General features: G+C 40.5%; 1 protein-coding gene across 1 annotated transcript; it reads left to right on the plus strand.

Moving 5' to 3' along the window:
• Positions 1–4,914: 4,914 nt before the first annotated feature.
• Positions 4,915–11,364, plus strand: STEAP1 (STEAP family member 1). The gene is made up of 4 exons (XM_009979186.2): positions 4,915–5,007; positions 7,147–7,659; positions 9,164–9,328; positions 11,107–11,364. Exons 1-4 carry the CDS (start codon positions 4,915–4,917, stop codon positions 11,362–11,364), a joined length of 1,029 nt encoding a protein of 342 aa, XP_009977488.1.
• The last annotated feature ends 6,897 nt before the right edge of the window (positions 11,365–18,261 follow it).

Raw genomic sequence — 18,261 nt, forward strand, 5'->3', positions numbered from 1 at the left:
GTGAGCTCCCCAGGGCTCACCCTGCTGTCACCCTGTACTGGGAAGGGGGAAAAAACCCAAACCGACAGGGCGAAATAGGAGTAGAAAAGAAAATTGAACAAGTACAAAAGTTAGCATCCCTTGCAAAAAAAGTAACTAATGGAAACCATGTGGAAAATAGCCTTCATGCAAAGCACAAATACTCTAATGAAGGTAACTGTAAAGAAGAAGTTAAGGCTTTGTTTTAACACAGGAGAATGGATTATTCTCTTTCATCTCTTCTAAGGCAATCTCCTCTTTTCTGCCAGATATAGGAGTCTACATCCACTTAACATCCACTGAAAAGGAGAAAAAAAATATATTCCCAAGATATATGTATATATATTTTTTTTTAAAAAAAAGAGGTGGAACGCGGCATAATTTCTGTGAAGACATCATGAAGAAGAGGCCGTGAGCTTTTTGTGAAGAAATGAAAACATTCCTGAGACAGACTGGCCGTGTTTTATGCAATGTCAGTAAGCCACTAGTTGTCGAAAAATCCACTAACACAGTTTTCACAAGATAATAGCTCACACTATTGTTTGACTAAAGTTTCAGGAAAAAAACGACTTTTCAGAATCACTAGCACAGAAAGAAAGGTACGAGATGGTGGTGTTTGGGAAAAAAAATATAAAGTGAGGACTGCTCGTATTAGAAGCAGGATTTAAAAAAACATTTTGCCAGGCTGCGAGAGTGACAGGTTTGGGAGAAGGGTGGGGAAGGGAGAACGGACTGAAAGGCGAGGAGGAGGTTTCCAGGGTAGGGACTTAAGGGGGTGCATTTAGAGGGTAGCTGGTGGGGCCGGGGCAGCCCCCCGGTCCCCGAAGCGCTGCAGCACCCTCCGGCAAACCCACGCGGGCGCCCCGGGGCAGAGGGAGCGGAGCTGCTGGCAGGAGGTAGGTTGGCGGCGGCGAGGGGCGCCCGGGGAGGCAGCGCAGCTCAGCCAGGCGGGGAGGGCGCAGGTGAATGCGCCCTTTGTCCAGCCGAGGCCTCAGCAGACTCATGGCCGGGCGCTTCTTGGGGCGGCCGGGTCGGGCATCGCGGCCGCGGGCGGTGCCGGAGGGGAGACCCCGAGACCACGCCGCTCCGGCGCTCCCCGCTGCGCGCCGCGGCTCGGGACGGGCGACGGGATTCCGGCTTGCATCCCGCCGGCGCGGAGAGGAGCGGGATGGGCACGGAAGGCGGGGCCGGGAGGGGAGGTGGAGGGTGCGGCCAGGTCTCCCCTCCCCCGCCGCTCCCCTCCTTAGAGCCCGGCCGGCGCTCCGCGGCGGACCCCAGTCCGCTCTCCTCGGCGGAGACACGCCGCGGTCGGACACCGGCTCCTGCGCCGCCGCCGGCGGGGGCTGCTCCTCTGCCGACTGAGCCGAGCCGAGCCGAGCCGAGCCGGGGCCGGCCGCTGTCCCTGACCCCCGCGAGGGGGCCCGGCCTCCGGCGGGAAGAAGCGGCTGCGCTGACGGCGGGCTGAGGTGGGTGAGCCCCGGCGCGGCGGGGGGCGGCGGCCGCTGGCGGAGCCGTCGGCGGGGCGTCCGCGCGCGCCCGCGTGGCCAAGCCGCGGCCGGGTTCCGGCGCGGGGCCCCGCTCGCTCCGCGGCCGCCGGGACGGGGCGGGACGGGACGGGTCCGGTCCCCACCCCGGGGAGCGCAGGCTCAGGCTCCCCGCGGCGCCCGGCCTCCCCCGGGCAGCGGCGCGAAGCCGCTGGGCGTCGGGCTGGCAGCCGCGGCGGCGCTGCCCCGGCCGGCGTGGTGCGGCCCGGGCGCACTCTGACCGCGGAGAAACGCTGAGTGACGCTGTCCCGCTCCAAACCACCAGGTTTGTATTAGTTTTTCCACAGAGCTCAGCAGAATTTCTGAAGAGCAGGGAAAGTTATTTACTCGTGTGCCGAGCGCTGACACCGTCCTGCGGCGCGGTGCAGCAGGCACTTCGCAAGCGACAGTTCTCGCCGACACTTTCCCGCTGTCATTTCCCGATGGTGCCAAAGGAGAGAGATGTAGTCGCTGTCCCGTGCCCCGTCCATCACCTCATCCGTATTATCATGGCCAGTTTATTTTGCCCATTTTTCTTTTTTCGTGGAGCCAGCCCTGAAACCCCTTACTCAGGAAAACCTCTCATTGACTCTGGGTGATGTTTTCTCGGGGTAATGTCTGCACAGTGTGGATCCCTGTTGAGATACGTAGTGAGCCTGTTTTCTCGGTACAAAATGCAGTAGCGTACTTGCAGCATTGGAAACTTGGCTTTCCGCAGCTGGACATCCTCCACCTTTATTCACTGCTGCCTCCCAGAGCAGAACGGGTGTGCACTGAGCATGGACATTACTAGAACCGTTTTCTTTCATAACAGTTGTGACTTAGATAGGGCTGTAACGGATTAGTTTCTGACTTTCACCGGACTCCTAAATTTTTTTCTTTAGATGTATTCGGAAAAAACACATGATGTAGATGACTCCTTTCTGGCAATTCATAAGGCACTGAATAGTGGAATTCCAAGTGTCTCGTATTTTGGATTTTCCAAGACTATTACTGTGCTTTGTTACTGGGTGTACCCAAGAAATAATTTTGTGTTAACTCTGGTATCAGAAGCCAAGTGGACTGTTAGAGTTCAGCACCAGTTTCCTTGCATGCAGTCGCATGGCTGTAACCCATCTTTCCGTGGATGAGCACATGCATTCATTCACACATACCTCCTTTTTTCTTTCCGTTTTGATTTCTGCTGCATAAACCATTAAAGCTGTATTTAACATTGTATTAAACATTATTTCCAGAAAGAACCAATAAATCAGCTGTTAGGATCAGCAACTGGCTTCTAGCTCATGGATTTTTTTTTCACATCATGATATCATTAACTATATCCTCATCAATACAAACCTTTAGCTAGAAGCTGTTACTAGACTCTTAATTTCTAAATTTTCTAAATGAAGAGTGATAGCAGCAGGGGAACCAGGCGAGTCGAGTTCTTTTACACAGAGCTTCCCAATCTAAATTATGTTTTTGGACCCCCAAGATAGTGTGGTAGCCAGAAGAGGAGAACTATGAAGCAGCTGGGATCACTGTGTAAGCTCATGTAGACTGGTGATATTAACAGTTGAAAGCTCAATGGTTAGATCAGTATAGGAAAAAAAAAATGAAAAGCAGCAAAGATCTGATCTACAAGCTGTTTTAACAATTTTAAGATGTTGATCTCATTACCTAAAAGGGTAAAAAGTCAGTCTATAAGTTTACATCCTTTTTCATTTTTTCCACATCAAACTTCAAAAATCAGAGGGTAGACCTCAAAAACAGTGTGACTGCCCTTCATATTCTGAGTTCTTTCAAAAACAGATCTGGAGCTCACTGTATTTATTATTGTTTTTTTCCAGGTAAGTACCTTATGCTGAGTTCTGTTTATAAACTATTCTTTGCCATTATAATTGCTAGAAATACAGTGTATTAAAACATATAGAAGTTCTTAACTAATGATGAGATTGCAGGAGCTGAGGTTTCATGAAGATATCTGATATTCCAAAACTTGTGATAAAATCACTGGGACTAGTCCTAGGAATAGGGGGAAAACCCAGAAATGTGCTTTCACCAGTCCAAGCTTTCTTGTGTGCAGGATACACAAACCATCCATTAGCTGGTATAGGAAAGGGTTAACAGCCTGACTTTCAGACAGAAGCTCTTGTTGACCCTACTCTGCAATACTTGACTGAAAGGTTATGCCCAAAGGGAGAGCTTGCTAGCAGGAGGGAAAAATCCACCGAGAAATACTTAGGAAAAGAATACTTTGGCTTCAGGAGTCTGGTGGCCTGGCAGAAAGCCAACCCTCATAGCAGACAGTACAAGACTGTTGGACTCATCCACTGAAGGAACCAGACTCAGTAAAAACGGTCAAAGTCTGATTTGTCCATACAATTTCCCAAAAGGTTTATGAATATAAAAGAATCAGTAGTTAGCAAAACAGTTTCATATCTAGTAATTCAATTGTTCGGTAGGAAGGTACGTGGAGGAGCTACCTAGCCACTTCTGAAAGGTAGCCACAGAAGGTCACCACGCTGTGGTATGGCACCTTGAGCTTCCAGTGGTGTGGTGCTAGTGCCTCTCCTGCAGTGTGCGGAAGTGCGATGCACACATGGGAAGTCCTTGTTGCAGGGTCCTTGCAGTCCTTGCAGTTAGTTATTGTACAGCCTTTAAGATACTGTCTTTCCTGCTATCCTAGGATTTCCAGAAACATCTCTGTTTATCCATTCTTTTCCTTTTTTTTTTTTCCTGGCTTCTAATTTCTTGTATTCCTTGATAGCTGAGAAACATTTCTACTGGTACTTGTGAGTGATGAGTGTTGCCAGTGTACCTTGGAACAGCATGAGTGAAGCTCCAGCTGGAGTTTCCTGACAATCTCAAAGGGAGAATACACTTCTGAAGCCATAGAGTGACTGTCAGGTAGACCAATCCTAAAACCTAAGTCCTAAAACCTGAAACATATTAGGAACAACACATTTGCATGAGTTTCTTTCATCAGCAAGTCTCATGAACTTACCAAAATCCATCTTCGTAACATTTTGCATGTTATTTCTGTAAACTGTTTCAAACTGATTGGTTTAATTTAAAAACTTTCAGCCTGAATTAATGCATTCGTTCCACTGGTGACATGGGCATTTAGCTTAAATATTATTTTTCATCAGTGATTTTGTCCTGTTGATTCATATCCTCTTTTAGTCTCTGCTTTACTTAAAAAACAAGCCGAGCTTTTCTGTTCTCTTCCGAGGGGGCAAACTTTCCTTTCCCTAGATTATTGTACCTTCTCCAGCAAATCGGTGGAGGAGAGGGAAGAAAACATTCTGAGGGAAAATAGGGCTGAAAGTTCCAGTAGGGCATTTCAAAACCAGTTTTACATCCTGTGATTGTTTTGCAGGGAGTTTCCGCAATGGAGAAGAGGGAAAGTGATAATCGTGCCATTGATCAGAATGCAGGTCAGAGCATCATGCTGAGAAGAAATACAGGAAGCCTTAGCAACCTGGTAATGTTTCTGTAAAAAAGCAGCTCATATGTCACACAGAATATTGCAATCTTTCGTTCAATTCTGTCCAGAAACACTTTGTTCCCGTCACACTGGCATATCATCAATACATCTGAAGTCTTGTCACAATATTGACATAAAGAGATAAAAAGATAAAGAGCATCTCATTCAATTTAATCACAGGCCATGCTAAAAAATACACAAAGTTTGGGTCAGCTAAAAACTACATGAGGTTAGTTGTTAGTTGCATTTTACCAGATGAGTAAATCTCTGTAGAAATAATTTGGGATTTTTATACAAGAATATAAAATTTATCTTCGGAGGAGTCTTCATCATTGCCACATTGCATTTAATGTCTGCCACATCACACAAAAAAGTCCAGCAAAAAATCCACTCCAACAGCATTTGCCTCTGTGACTGCTGATGCACTGAAGTAGCTCAAGCTGCAGCTTTCAGTTTTGACGTGAACTGTCTCGCAGACTGTGAAATACTGAATGAGGCTTTATAGACCATCTCCTCAAGAAGCAAGTATGTCTAGGTGAAACTTGGTTCAGACGTGAATCTCAGTTTGTATAATCTATACCAGCTTCTGATTCTGCAATGCATAGACTACACTCTACTTTTCTTCATAAATTAGAGAGTAAGTACTCAGGCTACACCTTCATTATTACAGAGGTATGGTTTTATCATCAGATAAACATGTATTAGCTATTCAGCTAAAAAATGCTAATGTCCTTTAATTTTACTGCGCGGCACTGTAGGCAAGTCAGTCAGACAAGTGGTGGGAAACAGGCTACCTTGTCTCCATTTAGGATTTTACAGCAAGATAGCAGTGTACATTTTTTTCTCTCTGTTAAAACAAAACAAAACAAGACATCTACATATCATCGAAGACAAACACAAGACTTGAACCCACTTACTTGCATTATTTACGAGTAGTACCTTGTTTGAATTGACCCCTTAATCAGCTTCAATGCCATATTTTATTCTTAAGAATAAAGCCAGGTGATATTGGTGAGATAGGAAGATCTCCTGTATCCTAGCAGAATGCTAACCTACAACTTTCAAACTACTAATATTTGCCTTTCTCAAAATGAACAGTGCCGTTTCGCTTTTGAAGGTCTGGACATCTGCCACATCAGTCATTCTGAAGCTGAGCCATTGCAGCATTAGTTCAGTTTTAATTTATATTTCACTAAACTATTAAAGGATTTACATGTTTATTACCTGATGTTGTCAGTTTTCTGTTCTCCACCCCTGGACAGGCGCAATGTCCTGCTGTTGGAGCATGTATTTTCATTTTGTATGTATCCTGATCATGTACCTCTTCCATGAACTATAACTATGGGACAATCTTTAAATATATTATCTCAATGTAAAACAGTTTATAATATTGCACTAAAATTTTATACTAGCTTAGCTCCCTCTATAGTCTGTGATAATTCTGCCAAGATCTTCTGTAGGACTAGAATCAAGCCGTGCCTACTTGGCAGCAGAAAATTCAGCTTTTTAAACTGAAGTGACTCGGTTTCACAAGGTGTCATAAAAGTTAAGAGGACACTTTTACATTTGTGAAGGAGAGGAAGAACAACACGAGACTTGATGCTGAAGTTGACAGATGTGCAGCTGGTCTAATATGCTGGATCCCAAACATTTCTACTTACAACCTTATTCACCCAATTAAATGTCATTAAAATAGCAGTGACTGAATGAAATATTTTATTGTCTTGACTCTAGATTCTGTTATTTTGCATATTATTTGGGCTACCTCATTAAGTCTGTAGCTGAAATTTGACATTTGAAATCTGTAGCTCATATCATAAGAAGCTATAATGATGGTTTACATAACACAATTCATCTTCCCTTGCACTGTAGTTAAATTGCTGGAATTAAAATCTGTTTTGAAATCACAACAGATAATGAATGAAAATGAGAAATCTATGCTAAAAGTGCCTTGCTCTACTACTGACTATACTGTTTGAAACATGTTTTCAAGCTACCTTGTTTTTAATAGTGTGTATGTTTAATTTGTGGTTTCAGTGCAGTATATTGTGAAAGCCATGATGGTAAATACTGTTATTACTGAAGTTTTTAATCTTCTTTTGAACTCACTAGGTAATTCCTTTCTGTTCTTTGCAGAATGTGGATATGCAAGCCAGCAATCCACCAGAAGCAGCTGCACTTTTTAATTTACATCAAGCACACCATTTTGGTGAGTTTGAACACTCTTCAGAACAACACTGCAAGCAGGATCTCTTCCCCAAGTGGCACTTGCCAGTGAAGATAGCATCTGTGGTCTCATTACTAGCATTTATTTACACTTGTGTGAGAGATGTCATATATCCTTTTATAACCAGAAAAGAAAATGTTTTCTATAGAATTCCAATCCTTGTCACAAACAAAGTTTTGCCAGTGGTTTCAATTACCCTTTTAGCACTAGTATATTTACCAGGAATATTAGCTGCTGGCTTCCAGCTGTACTCTGGCACCAAGTACAAAAGGTTTCCCCAGTGGCTGGATAGATGGATGTTATCAAGAAAGCAATTTGGACTTCTCAGTTTCTTCTTCGCTGCAATGCACGCCTGCTATAGCCTATGCTATCCAATGAGAAGATCATACAGATACAAGCTGCTGAACTGGGCATTCCAGCAGGTATGATGGGCACACAAATGCCAACCCTTCTGTATTCAGAAAGTCCTTGTTTTGGTCATTCAAGAAAAGCTGGATTGGGGGAAAGCTGTTTTCATTGCGTTCATGTGATTTTGAAGCAGATGCCCACAGAGCGCTGTTAAGAGATGGAGCAGGACCTAGTTGTTAAAGCACGTAATAGAGAGTCAAGAATCATCACAGCTGTGATCTATTCAGTGTCTATTCAATAAGTCATTTTCTTCATTTGGGATTTTTTCTCTCTCTGTAAAATGCACATAATTACACCTGCCTCGCAGGAACATTTAAGTCTTTGGCACACTATTAGTTTAATGCGGATTAATCTTCTCTGCACCAGTGGAATCTAACTGTCTGCAAAAACTGAGCGCACACCTTGTTTAGACATCTTTGTAAAGTGAATCAGCTAGCAGTGAAGGAGAGCTGAGCTAAATCACAATAATCTGTATTTGCAGCAAACTAATTTTGTGAATACTGATGGCTCCTTAATTGGGCTGCTGCATGCTAATTGTTGAAAGATAGTATTTCAGTCGTGCTTCTGAATCATGGGCAATAATTGACTTGCAAAGCTCTGCAAGATCCTCTATGACTAGAGAGTTCCTTATATTTGCATATAGCCTTGGGTGCCATGAGTATTGCAGTACAGGAATATTCCAATATAAGGTATAGACTGCAAATGTACGTTTTTATTACCCTCAAAATCTAATCTGATTTTATTAAAAACACAGGAGGACGTTAGCAGCTTTGTAAGAATTCTGTAAACAGTCAAACTACTTGTTGACAACTCTGAAATCAGCCTTACCAGTAATCTGACTTGAATGGGTTACCGAAATTTCCTTGAGATTCCAGTCCTCCAGATGAAGAAATTGATTGCATTTGGGGAATATTACGCCATGGCGATCACTAGCAGCATGAAAGGGCTGTTGCAAGTAGTTGTAAATAGAGAAGCTTTGACACTGGTTTATTAAAATCACAACCTTTTCATCCATACTAACCATCATATTCAGTGCAACTGAATGTACCAAGGTTTTGGTTTTAAAAAAATAGAGGTAAACAACTATCCGGGCAGGATACCATCGTTAAGAATACCTGCTGAATTAGCTCCCTAGAACAGTGCTGTTAATATTTATTTCCTGTTGTTATAATCTCCTAAATAAAGTATTTAGCTACAGATGGAGTTGTTTTTTGTCAAAGAATAAGATCTCTTCTGCTGTGAAGGCAGGCTAACAGGCCTCAGAACCAGTCTGTCCTGGGCCAAGATGCTGATGAAGTCTGAATTCTTCTCACTTAAAGCCCACCTTTGCGCTGCGCATACTAGTGGAGACTTTGTCATCAGAAGTAAATAGCAGTTACATTCAGAGACATTCAAAAAAACAAAAATACTGTGTTTCTTGGCTTTTTTTTCCCGAATATTATACTGAAAATAGCTGCATTTCACACAAACAGCTACATTTGCCAGTCTCTCACTTTAAATATGGTGTTCTTTTGACAGGTCAAACAAAAAAAGGAAAATGCCTGGATTGAACACGATGTTTGGAGAATGGAAATTTATGTGTCTCTAGGAATTCTGGGGCTTGCTTTGCTGGCCTTGCTGGCAATAACGTCAATCCCATCTGTCAGTCATTCGTTGACCTGGAGAGAGTTCCACTATATTCAGGTATGTATAAATGTCATTACTGCATTAATAGTCATTAGTTCTCATTTGTAGGATTGTATGTTATCAACTAAGACCATTAGGAGTTAGAAATATCAAACAGAGGAGTTGGTGAAACCAATCTAAAAGTTTGTTCCATACTCTTTGTTAATTGCTTTGCAAGAAATGCTCATTTCATTTGCTATTTTGTCAGGAGAAAAGGCTGTCAGGTTCAGGGTATAAAGTGGAAAGAAAGACAATTCCAAGCCCCTTTTTTGCTCCTCTGACTTTGTCACCAGCAGCAATTGTCCCTTCTGGACCTGTTCTTAGGTCAAAGACCTCTGGTGCTGAAGGCATTTCGGTCATCTTCTGGGCACCTTACGTTTCAGGAATGCCTTGTGTCCTGCTGAATTTGGAGTAGGTGGTATTGAACCAGCCAGTGCTGTTCCCGTACAACATGGTATTCCACTACACAAGGAGAATTGCTTGTTGCTCCCTTGGAGCTGTTCTGACAATTGTTTACTGCCTGAGCAGTACCAGGTGGCTGGAAAGTCCAGGAGAAGGCTTCTGCCCAATAATACATGCAAAGGTTTTCCATCTGCAGCATTATTACCTTCATAAGCCCCTCCAAAAACGTGTACTCTCTTAGAACAGGTGCATAATCAAATCCACCCAGCCCTGACTTTGCTACAGATGTGCTTGTTTCATTCACCTAAGTATCTGGTTCGCTCTAAGTTTCCCTGTATTATACACAGTAATAATCAGGGGTGGTTCTGCTGACATCAATATGATCACACTTAAGTTAAGCAACTGTTGAATTAGGTCCCTGAACACCAAAATCTGAAACTTCAATGACCTACTGGCATTTGAAAATTTGATCTTAATTTGAAAAGTAGATATGAAATGTATCTCTTCCTATAATTAGTGATTTGAAATTCTGCCCATTCTATGAAGTGCATCATTTGTAAGAAGAGTTTTCAGCTCTGTATGAGCTGAAGCTGTATGGATAGATCTAGTGCATGATTGCTTTCAGTATTAAATTAGCACAGTGAAGAAAGCCAGAAGAGTAATAATAATATATTGGATTAGTTTTATAAACAAATAACCTTTGTACTTGAAAGTCAGGTTATGTAGATTTAGCAGTTGGAAAAGCAGTGTTTGACTTCGCTGATGACTAATTCCATTTTTCTAACAATATCAAGATTGTTATGACACAAGAAACTCAAAATTGCTAGTAACTCTAGCATAACATTTCCTTTACTCCTGAATTTTGTAGACATCCTAAGCCAAATTTATCACTATAAGTGGAATGAAAGACTTCAGTTTCCTGTATCTGTGCAATTGCTTTTGTCATAGTACTAGACTTACTTAGTTTCTGATTTTAATTGACCTTAAAATTTTTCTTTGCAAACAATCAATTAAGCCATTTATAATTCTGCTTTTCAACTCATAATAGTTTATCACAGAAATGAAGGATACAGATGACATCTATACATTGAGATACTGAGAACTGACCCTTTTTCAAGAATAGCCTGTAATCCGTGATCCCTTCTGTATATTAGCTAACTGTCATAGCAGTAGCTGAAAAATGTGCCTCGTCTGTTTTCTCTTACGGTAGCATAGAGGGCTACAGTTGGATTCTTGAATTATAGTTCTTAAATTTTAATTCAAAGCCAGTGGTCTCTTTTCTTTGACTTAAGTGTGTTGGTTCAGGCCCTTCCTGATTTCCATATTTGCTTAACAGACTACTTGTTGCCACGTTGGAAAAAATAAATTGCTTACTAATTTCTTTCTCTTTTCAGAGCAAGATGGGATATTTAGCTCTGTTGCTATGCACTGTCCACGCACTGGTGTTTGCTTGGAATAAGTGGGTTGATGTTAACCAATTTATCTGGTATACACCACCTTCATTTATGGTAGCAGTTTTTCTTCCTATTGTAGTTATGCTTTGCAAATGCGTACTGCTCCTCCCATGTTTTAGGAAGAGGATAAAAAAGATCAGAAGAGGTTGGGAAGCTAACAAACAAACCAATCAAACCAGCATGACTTCCAGACTGTAGATCAAATATGGACATTTCCTGTCTGTGTATGTAAATATACTCAAGGCCATTAAATGTTCACTCACAAGCTCTGTTTTCGTATTTTCCATAGAAGTTCCTTTTTCACTTTTCATTTCAACTTCAGGAGTATGGAATATTTGACACAAATTGGACCTTTGCTAAGACAGAAGGGGGAAACGTTAATTTTACACTTCCATCTGTTATAGTGTTTGATCACTTCTTTCTTCTGACTCGCTGCTTTTAAAATCCAAGGGCTTCATTGCCTCAATCATAATTCTTTCGTAGGCAAAGCAATCATAAATCATTGCTCCAGGTGATCATGGAAAGTAAACAAATGATTACACCACAGAACAGAGGAACATTTTTTGCTTCCCATAGCCATGTTTGTGTCTTCTTTAAATCTCAGTATTATAATGGGACAACAATTAGAGTATTTATCATCCCATTCCCCTTATCACCTGCATCCTATGTTTCACTCTGCAGAATGGGGACCTTGTCACATGAGCCAGACAGAAACAGTGTATTCCCACCAGGTCTTGAACTTAGACAATTGGGCAAGAAGAATTGTAGGGAACTTTACAAGGTAAATCTCTCCTGAGGCTTGGGCACAGTCTAAAAAAAGAGGTTTTAGACTCAGATCTCCATCTTATGCAGGACTAGGTGTGTCTGTGTTTACTGGAAACGATAAAACATTTCCCATTTTTTATTCCATAAACACGTTCTTTTGTTTCTGATGCTGGAAATTTTCCATGCTTTTGATATAAGCCTGCAGCCCTTGACACGTGCTAAACTTTATTCGCACAAATTATTCCAGTGGGATAACTCACGTCAGGTACATGTATTTTAGTCTTTACTCTAGGGCCAGCACAATTGTGTGACTGGAAGAAAAACATTAAAAATAGACATTTGAATCTTGACATTGATCTGGTGAGATTTTTATGTAAAATGGCTTCTGAATGCATTTGCTTTTACAAACATTTTCATATGAGCTAATTAAACCTCACTTTCCTTATGTTGCATAGGTCTGGCTGAATGTTTTAAATGAATAATTCATTTGTAAGTTTCTATTTTTAAATATGTTATGCAGTAGTTAATATTTTCACCCAGCATCAGGAATATTTCTGCCAGTCTCCCTGCATGAGTCGACTGCAACATGGACTGATGATGCCACCTATTGCTGGGATCATCTGAATGAGAATTGTAATTGGTAATGACTGTGGTATTAAAATAAACAGGAAAACAGTATATGCGTAAAAAATACATTAATATGTGGTGCTAACGATTCTGCAGCTAATTATTCTGTTGTACGTTTGTGGATGTGGTACACTGAGCATAAATAACAGACAAATTAAATAGCTACAGGGATACTACATTTTGTATTTTCCTGGTTATAACTCCATTCAATTATTGCAACTTAAAAGTTGGCCTTGTTATTTGCACTTAATGTAGTACTGTGAAAATAACTGGGGACATGGAGGCCTGTATAATGTAGACTAAAGAGAAATGAGCGGCATTGGGTATCAAATCAGTAAAGCACGACAGAGACAAACACTCTCTAAAACACAGGAAGCTAGTCTGTAATGTGAATCTAAGAAATTTCTAACAGAACAGGAAAAGTGTGGTTATCAATGCATTAGTGTTTATGTTTCTATACATGAAATAAACAAAATCTTTTAGAATTCATATTAGGGATAAAGGATAATATTTGCCAAAAGCTTATTCATATTACCTGCACCTGCTTATCAGGAGTCATAAAAAAATAATATTTTTTTTTTTCTAATAGAATAGGATGAGGAAAGTGCAATGATAAAGAAATCCCTTTGTCTTCTGTATTGTCCAGTAGCTACCCATAAAGTGTCTCAAACTTATTACTTAGGACAAAGCTGAGACTGTAAGTACTCTGAATAACCCCTGTATGCATCCATTGAAGAGAACAACATTTGTTTTTATTGAAATATGTGTTAAATTGTGCTCTCCAGAATCAGCACTGCTGCTCCCTTACTTAGAAAGTCAGGAGAATTTAATTCAGTCTCCAACTTTGTTAAATTCTGGTCAAATAGTTGGATTTATTGTTTACAGCTGGTCATGGAAGCCAGTGCTTTGACACAGAGGAATATAAACAACTTCAGGGTAACAAAGCATGTGGCACAGAGAGCAGAACCTGACCCTTGGTAACTGAAAACTGAAAAGAGGTGAATGAAGACACTTCTTGGAAGAAGACATTCAAAGCTATTTGTATCGCATGTATAAAACAAAATCAAGGCAAATTAATATGTGTATGCATTTGGAAAGCAAAATAGTTCAGGGAAATTATAATGGGCTTCAAGACTTTTCACCTTATTATCAACATTACCAACTGTAATCTTTCGCACAAGCGCTCTGTCATGGATCACCTAGATCAGTAAGTATTGAGTAGAGGACTATGGTCAATATGGTTCTGAAATTAATAGAAGCTGAAAGTTGAAGTTCTGTGCCTTTGGAGTCTGCATCTTACTGCACAACAGTAGGATTAAGGCCACTAAGCTGTTTCTCTAGAAAGCACCATTGAATGCTTAGAGCCAGAATTTAAGACCTTGTGTCAAGTCTCTTCCCTGCTTTGTAAATCTTCAGTAAACTACTTCACCTCTAAATAACTCATTTCCGAATCTGCAGAACTAGGGTAGTAACAATTTACAAGATATTGCAACAGTTATGTTCAAGCTTTTAAGGCATTCAGTGAGGGAGTAGGGTCATGTAAGGGCTATAAAGGGCTACAGAAGAAGATGCTATTGACAGTATTTTATTCCTCGCTTTGTCATAGATATTATTTAGTTCAACACTAATTAAAATAAGTGCATATGTATCTTTTAATTTATGTTTATATGCCTATTTCAAAATTCATTGTACTAATATGCCTATACATGACTGTAATACATAAAATCAATGTGTGTGCAAATTTTACGCAGTTGTTTGTATAACACTGATTACTTTTATAAAACTATGCATCATTAAATGCTTCAATATATGCTGTATCTGCCGTTGTGTCATATACATCCAGGGTATAAGGGTAAAAAGACACAGCAGACTCTAGATTGTGGAGCTGCTGCCATGAACAATAAAAATGGCTTCAGTCAAGGGGAACCACTCTCTCCATGCTGGTGCAGAGCCTGGAGTCTCCAAAGGAGAGAAGACAAAGATGTGAAAAGCAAAATAGATACTTTCATAGGGGGATGTAATGAAAGCACATTTTTCCTGACAGATCTTTTAAATGACAGACTGCATCTTCTAGCATCCAGGGAAGATTTAGTGAGAAGGAAGAGAAAGTGGAGCTAGTTGTGGAGTGCTTTGGAGGGATACCTAAGATCCCTGAAAACACTGATCAAAGACCAGGAAAAGCTCAAGAATGATGGGGGCATTGGGGAGAGGAAAGGAATACAGGCATACTTTTGGGAAGAATCCCATCTCGCTCATGTAAAAGGTCTTGCAATGCCTCCACAAAGGCTGCAAAGTACTTTCTTCAGTTATTACATGTCTCTGATGTATTTAAATCAGAGACAGAGAACTGAAATTCCGGAGAGGTAAATTGTTGAAGAGACTTGAGGAGTTTTATGCCGAGTTTACCTGGGGTAGCCAAATCCCACAATACAAGAAGTGGTACCAACAGTCAGCGCCCAGGAAGCTAGAGGCAGGGCTGTGCTGGCTATGGTTTAATGTGAATTTCTATTGGCAGCAGCATTTACTGTAAGCAGTCCCTCCCTTTGGTAGCTCTTCTCTGTTCTCTCAGATCTGCAAGTGTTTAAAGCTGTGTAGTTAATCAGACCAGGGAATTAGATCCAGTTGAAAAGTAATGCAGGGAAAAGAATGATTCAGATAGATCCATACACTGGTCTGATTCACGCAACAGCCATGCACGTACGCCAGCAGGAAAGACAGGAGGAGGAACGGCATAAAGGGGCAGCTTAACTTAAACCAGCTTAAACTGCACAGTCGCAAGTGCTCCTAAAATTCAAAATTTAAAAGTTATTTCATCCTATTTCAATAGCAAGAACTTTTCATTGCTTCCTTTGTCATGTTCTTAGTTTTCCATGAATGAGTCGAAAAAAATGTATTCTAGAAATTGTTACCAAAACCAAACAAAACTGACTGACCTCTACATGACTATGGACTGTGTGGCTTCATTTGTAGAGACGATGATCATCTTCCCCTCTTTTCTGCTAAGTAAGTCTGTAGTTTCTAGTATTGTCCCTTGCTAACATAAAATGGTATGTTAACCATTTTTGAAATTCAGACTAATTTCTTTTAAGCTGATTTTCTTAAAAGGGCATTAAAAGAATCATTTAAAAGAAGAAAAGAAAACAAAATGACAGATTTTTGAAAACATGCTGAATCCACCCCTGGAGAGTGTAGTCAAGTGTCTGGCAATGGCTGATCACTGCCACTGATTTTTTTCAGTAGTGCCAGGATTTCTTGATCCCATCAGCATGCTCTGTTGCTGATGGCAAAATAATTTATTTTGGCAAAACCCTGGACTCCATAAAAAAATCTCACTTAATTCATTTGCCTCAAGGTTCAACTTTGCATTGTTTGAACTTTTCCATAGATTGAATGTATCATTTGAATGGGTGTGGTGAGGCTAACTTATTAAATATGCATAAGTTTTCAGAGGTTTTCAAATCACCAGTCAGTGAACCAAACTCTATATAAAAAAGAAGACCACAGCCACTTCTAAGAAAGATGATGCAACAGAGGATAGTTGTTTTGTCTTTTTGCTTGTTTCTTTTTATGAGTATTTCATCTTTGTAGTGTAAAAGTATATTACTGAGATAAATATGCTACATCCTTGACTTGGTTGAAGATGGGTAGTCCCTATGGGACTGTGTAGTCCCTGTGAGAATACTACCACTGCTACTGATGAATGTATTTGGTCCTTAAATTTCATCTTGTGGGCTCACTATTAAAAGAGAAGCAAGGCAAGTGTGGGTTTTTTTGAACTGGACAGTCAATCTTGTAGTTTGCAGTCGTGCAGTCTTTATATACATGCTTACACTGTTTTGTTGGATGTACTCTACTGAAAAAGAATTTTCCTTGTGAATGTCTCCATTACTGGAAATGCTGAGAAGTATCGTATTGCTGGACTTGAGGAATGGCCACATAACCCATATTTCTCTGCCTTTTTTTCTAGTCCTGTGACTCATATACAACTGAATGGCAGTTCTCTCTTCCTGTCCACCTGTACATGTGCATACACCAGAATAACTTTTGAACAGTGCATCTCATTGATTCAAAAATATTCTAAGTGTTCTAACAGGAAATCCTTAAAAAGAAAAAAAAAAAAAAACAAAAAACAAGAAGCTGGAATGGGAAAAAACCAAACCACTGCAGGATATCTCAAGCATCTCTGCAAGGGTTTAGCAGTCTAACAACTGTTTGATGGCATCCATAATTAAAATGATGGCTTTCTCTTGTGCCTTCTTATTTGCAGTAGACTTAATACATTCACAAGGATATGAACATTCTAAATTACTTATTCCCAGATAATTAATGACAGACAAAAGGGTATTCTGAGGGAGAGGAAGGCCAGGACTATGAAGCTATGTAAAGAGTCAATAGCATGGAATGGGAAGGAACAGAAGAACTGGAGATTTGGGACAAAAAGGAAAGGAGACATTGCAAGCACTCAGATTGTTTTATGAAAGTAAAGGCTAAAGGAGCCCACTGGATGATACGAGGAAAAATAAGTAGGTGGAGGATACTGAAAGAGATTAATGCAACATCATCAAGATAGTAGGGAACAGAAATCCTTAGTTGGGGAGATGGGTAAAATGGAGGACGAGTGAATGCCAGATGGAAGACAGTCTGAAAAAACTGACATGAATCCTTGAAACAGAGAGAATGGGAGGGTTGTTTATCCACATAGAGCTGGGGAATAAAATGAACAAATATAAAGAGCCCAGGTGTGTGCAGAGTTTGGCTTACAGAACCTATTAAGTTGCAACCACTTCTCCATTTCTGAAATACCATTTGAGGCATTTCTGGGGAAATCTGTTCAAATTCCACTGATATGTATGAACACCAGAAAGGTTTTAAATGGTTCTGTGACTTGGAGGAATTACTCTCTGAGATGTAGCCCTTCAATTTTATTATGGATTAAGAACATACTGTTTCTGAAGCTGGGGAGACATGAGTCATAGATATTGCTCCACTTTTCGTAAATATCTAAATATAATCTAAGTTATAATCTAAATATAAATGGAGTTATCTTCAAATAGATTGCGCTTATAGTGGAGCAGGCATGGCTGCTTTACTTCCTGGTAAAGTATACAGTATGCTGTGCTAAATGAAGGAAAATGTTTACGTAAAACAAAATGAAGCTAAACCATTTTTAAACATTACTTATGCAAAATAAGGAACCAACTGAAACCAGAGAATTAGCTGGTGCATTAGACTATATTTAGAAAATTAATTCCTAATAACTTCAGTTTTATCCTTGTTCTAATATCACTATTTTATTGCAAATACCTAATCCTCACCAGTTAGTTCTTGCAGAGGCAAAATTCCCAGTGAAATCAATGGGACTTCTACTTAGCTATTCAGAGTCAGATTTATCCCCTGCAGTCACATAAATACTTCAGGTCTGCCTTCTCCTTAACACAATTGCCAATAAACTGTTCACCTTCTCCAGTGTTTGAGATGGACTCTATTCTGCCATGCACCCTCCATCAAGGGAACAGCAATAAAATTTATTACCATTTTTCCATTACCAGAGCCTGGTCTGGAGCATTCCATATCACAACACAGCAGCTGAGCCTCAACAATCTCCTCACCAACTGTCCAGCTTCATTCAGCCCTGTTTTAATATCCCATGCTTGCTGGTTATTTCCAAGTTCCTCCCTGAAATCTCTTCCATATAATTGGGTT

This window comes from Tauraco erythrolophus, chromosome 7 (assembly GCF_009769465.1).
Source record: "Tauraco erythrolophus isolate bTauEry1 chromosome 7, bTauEry1.pri, whole genome shotgun sequence".
NCBI classification, from domain to species: Eukaryota; Metazoa; Chordata; class Aves; order Musophagiformes; family Musophagidae; genus Tauraco; species Tauraco erythrolophus.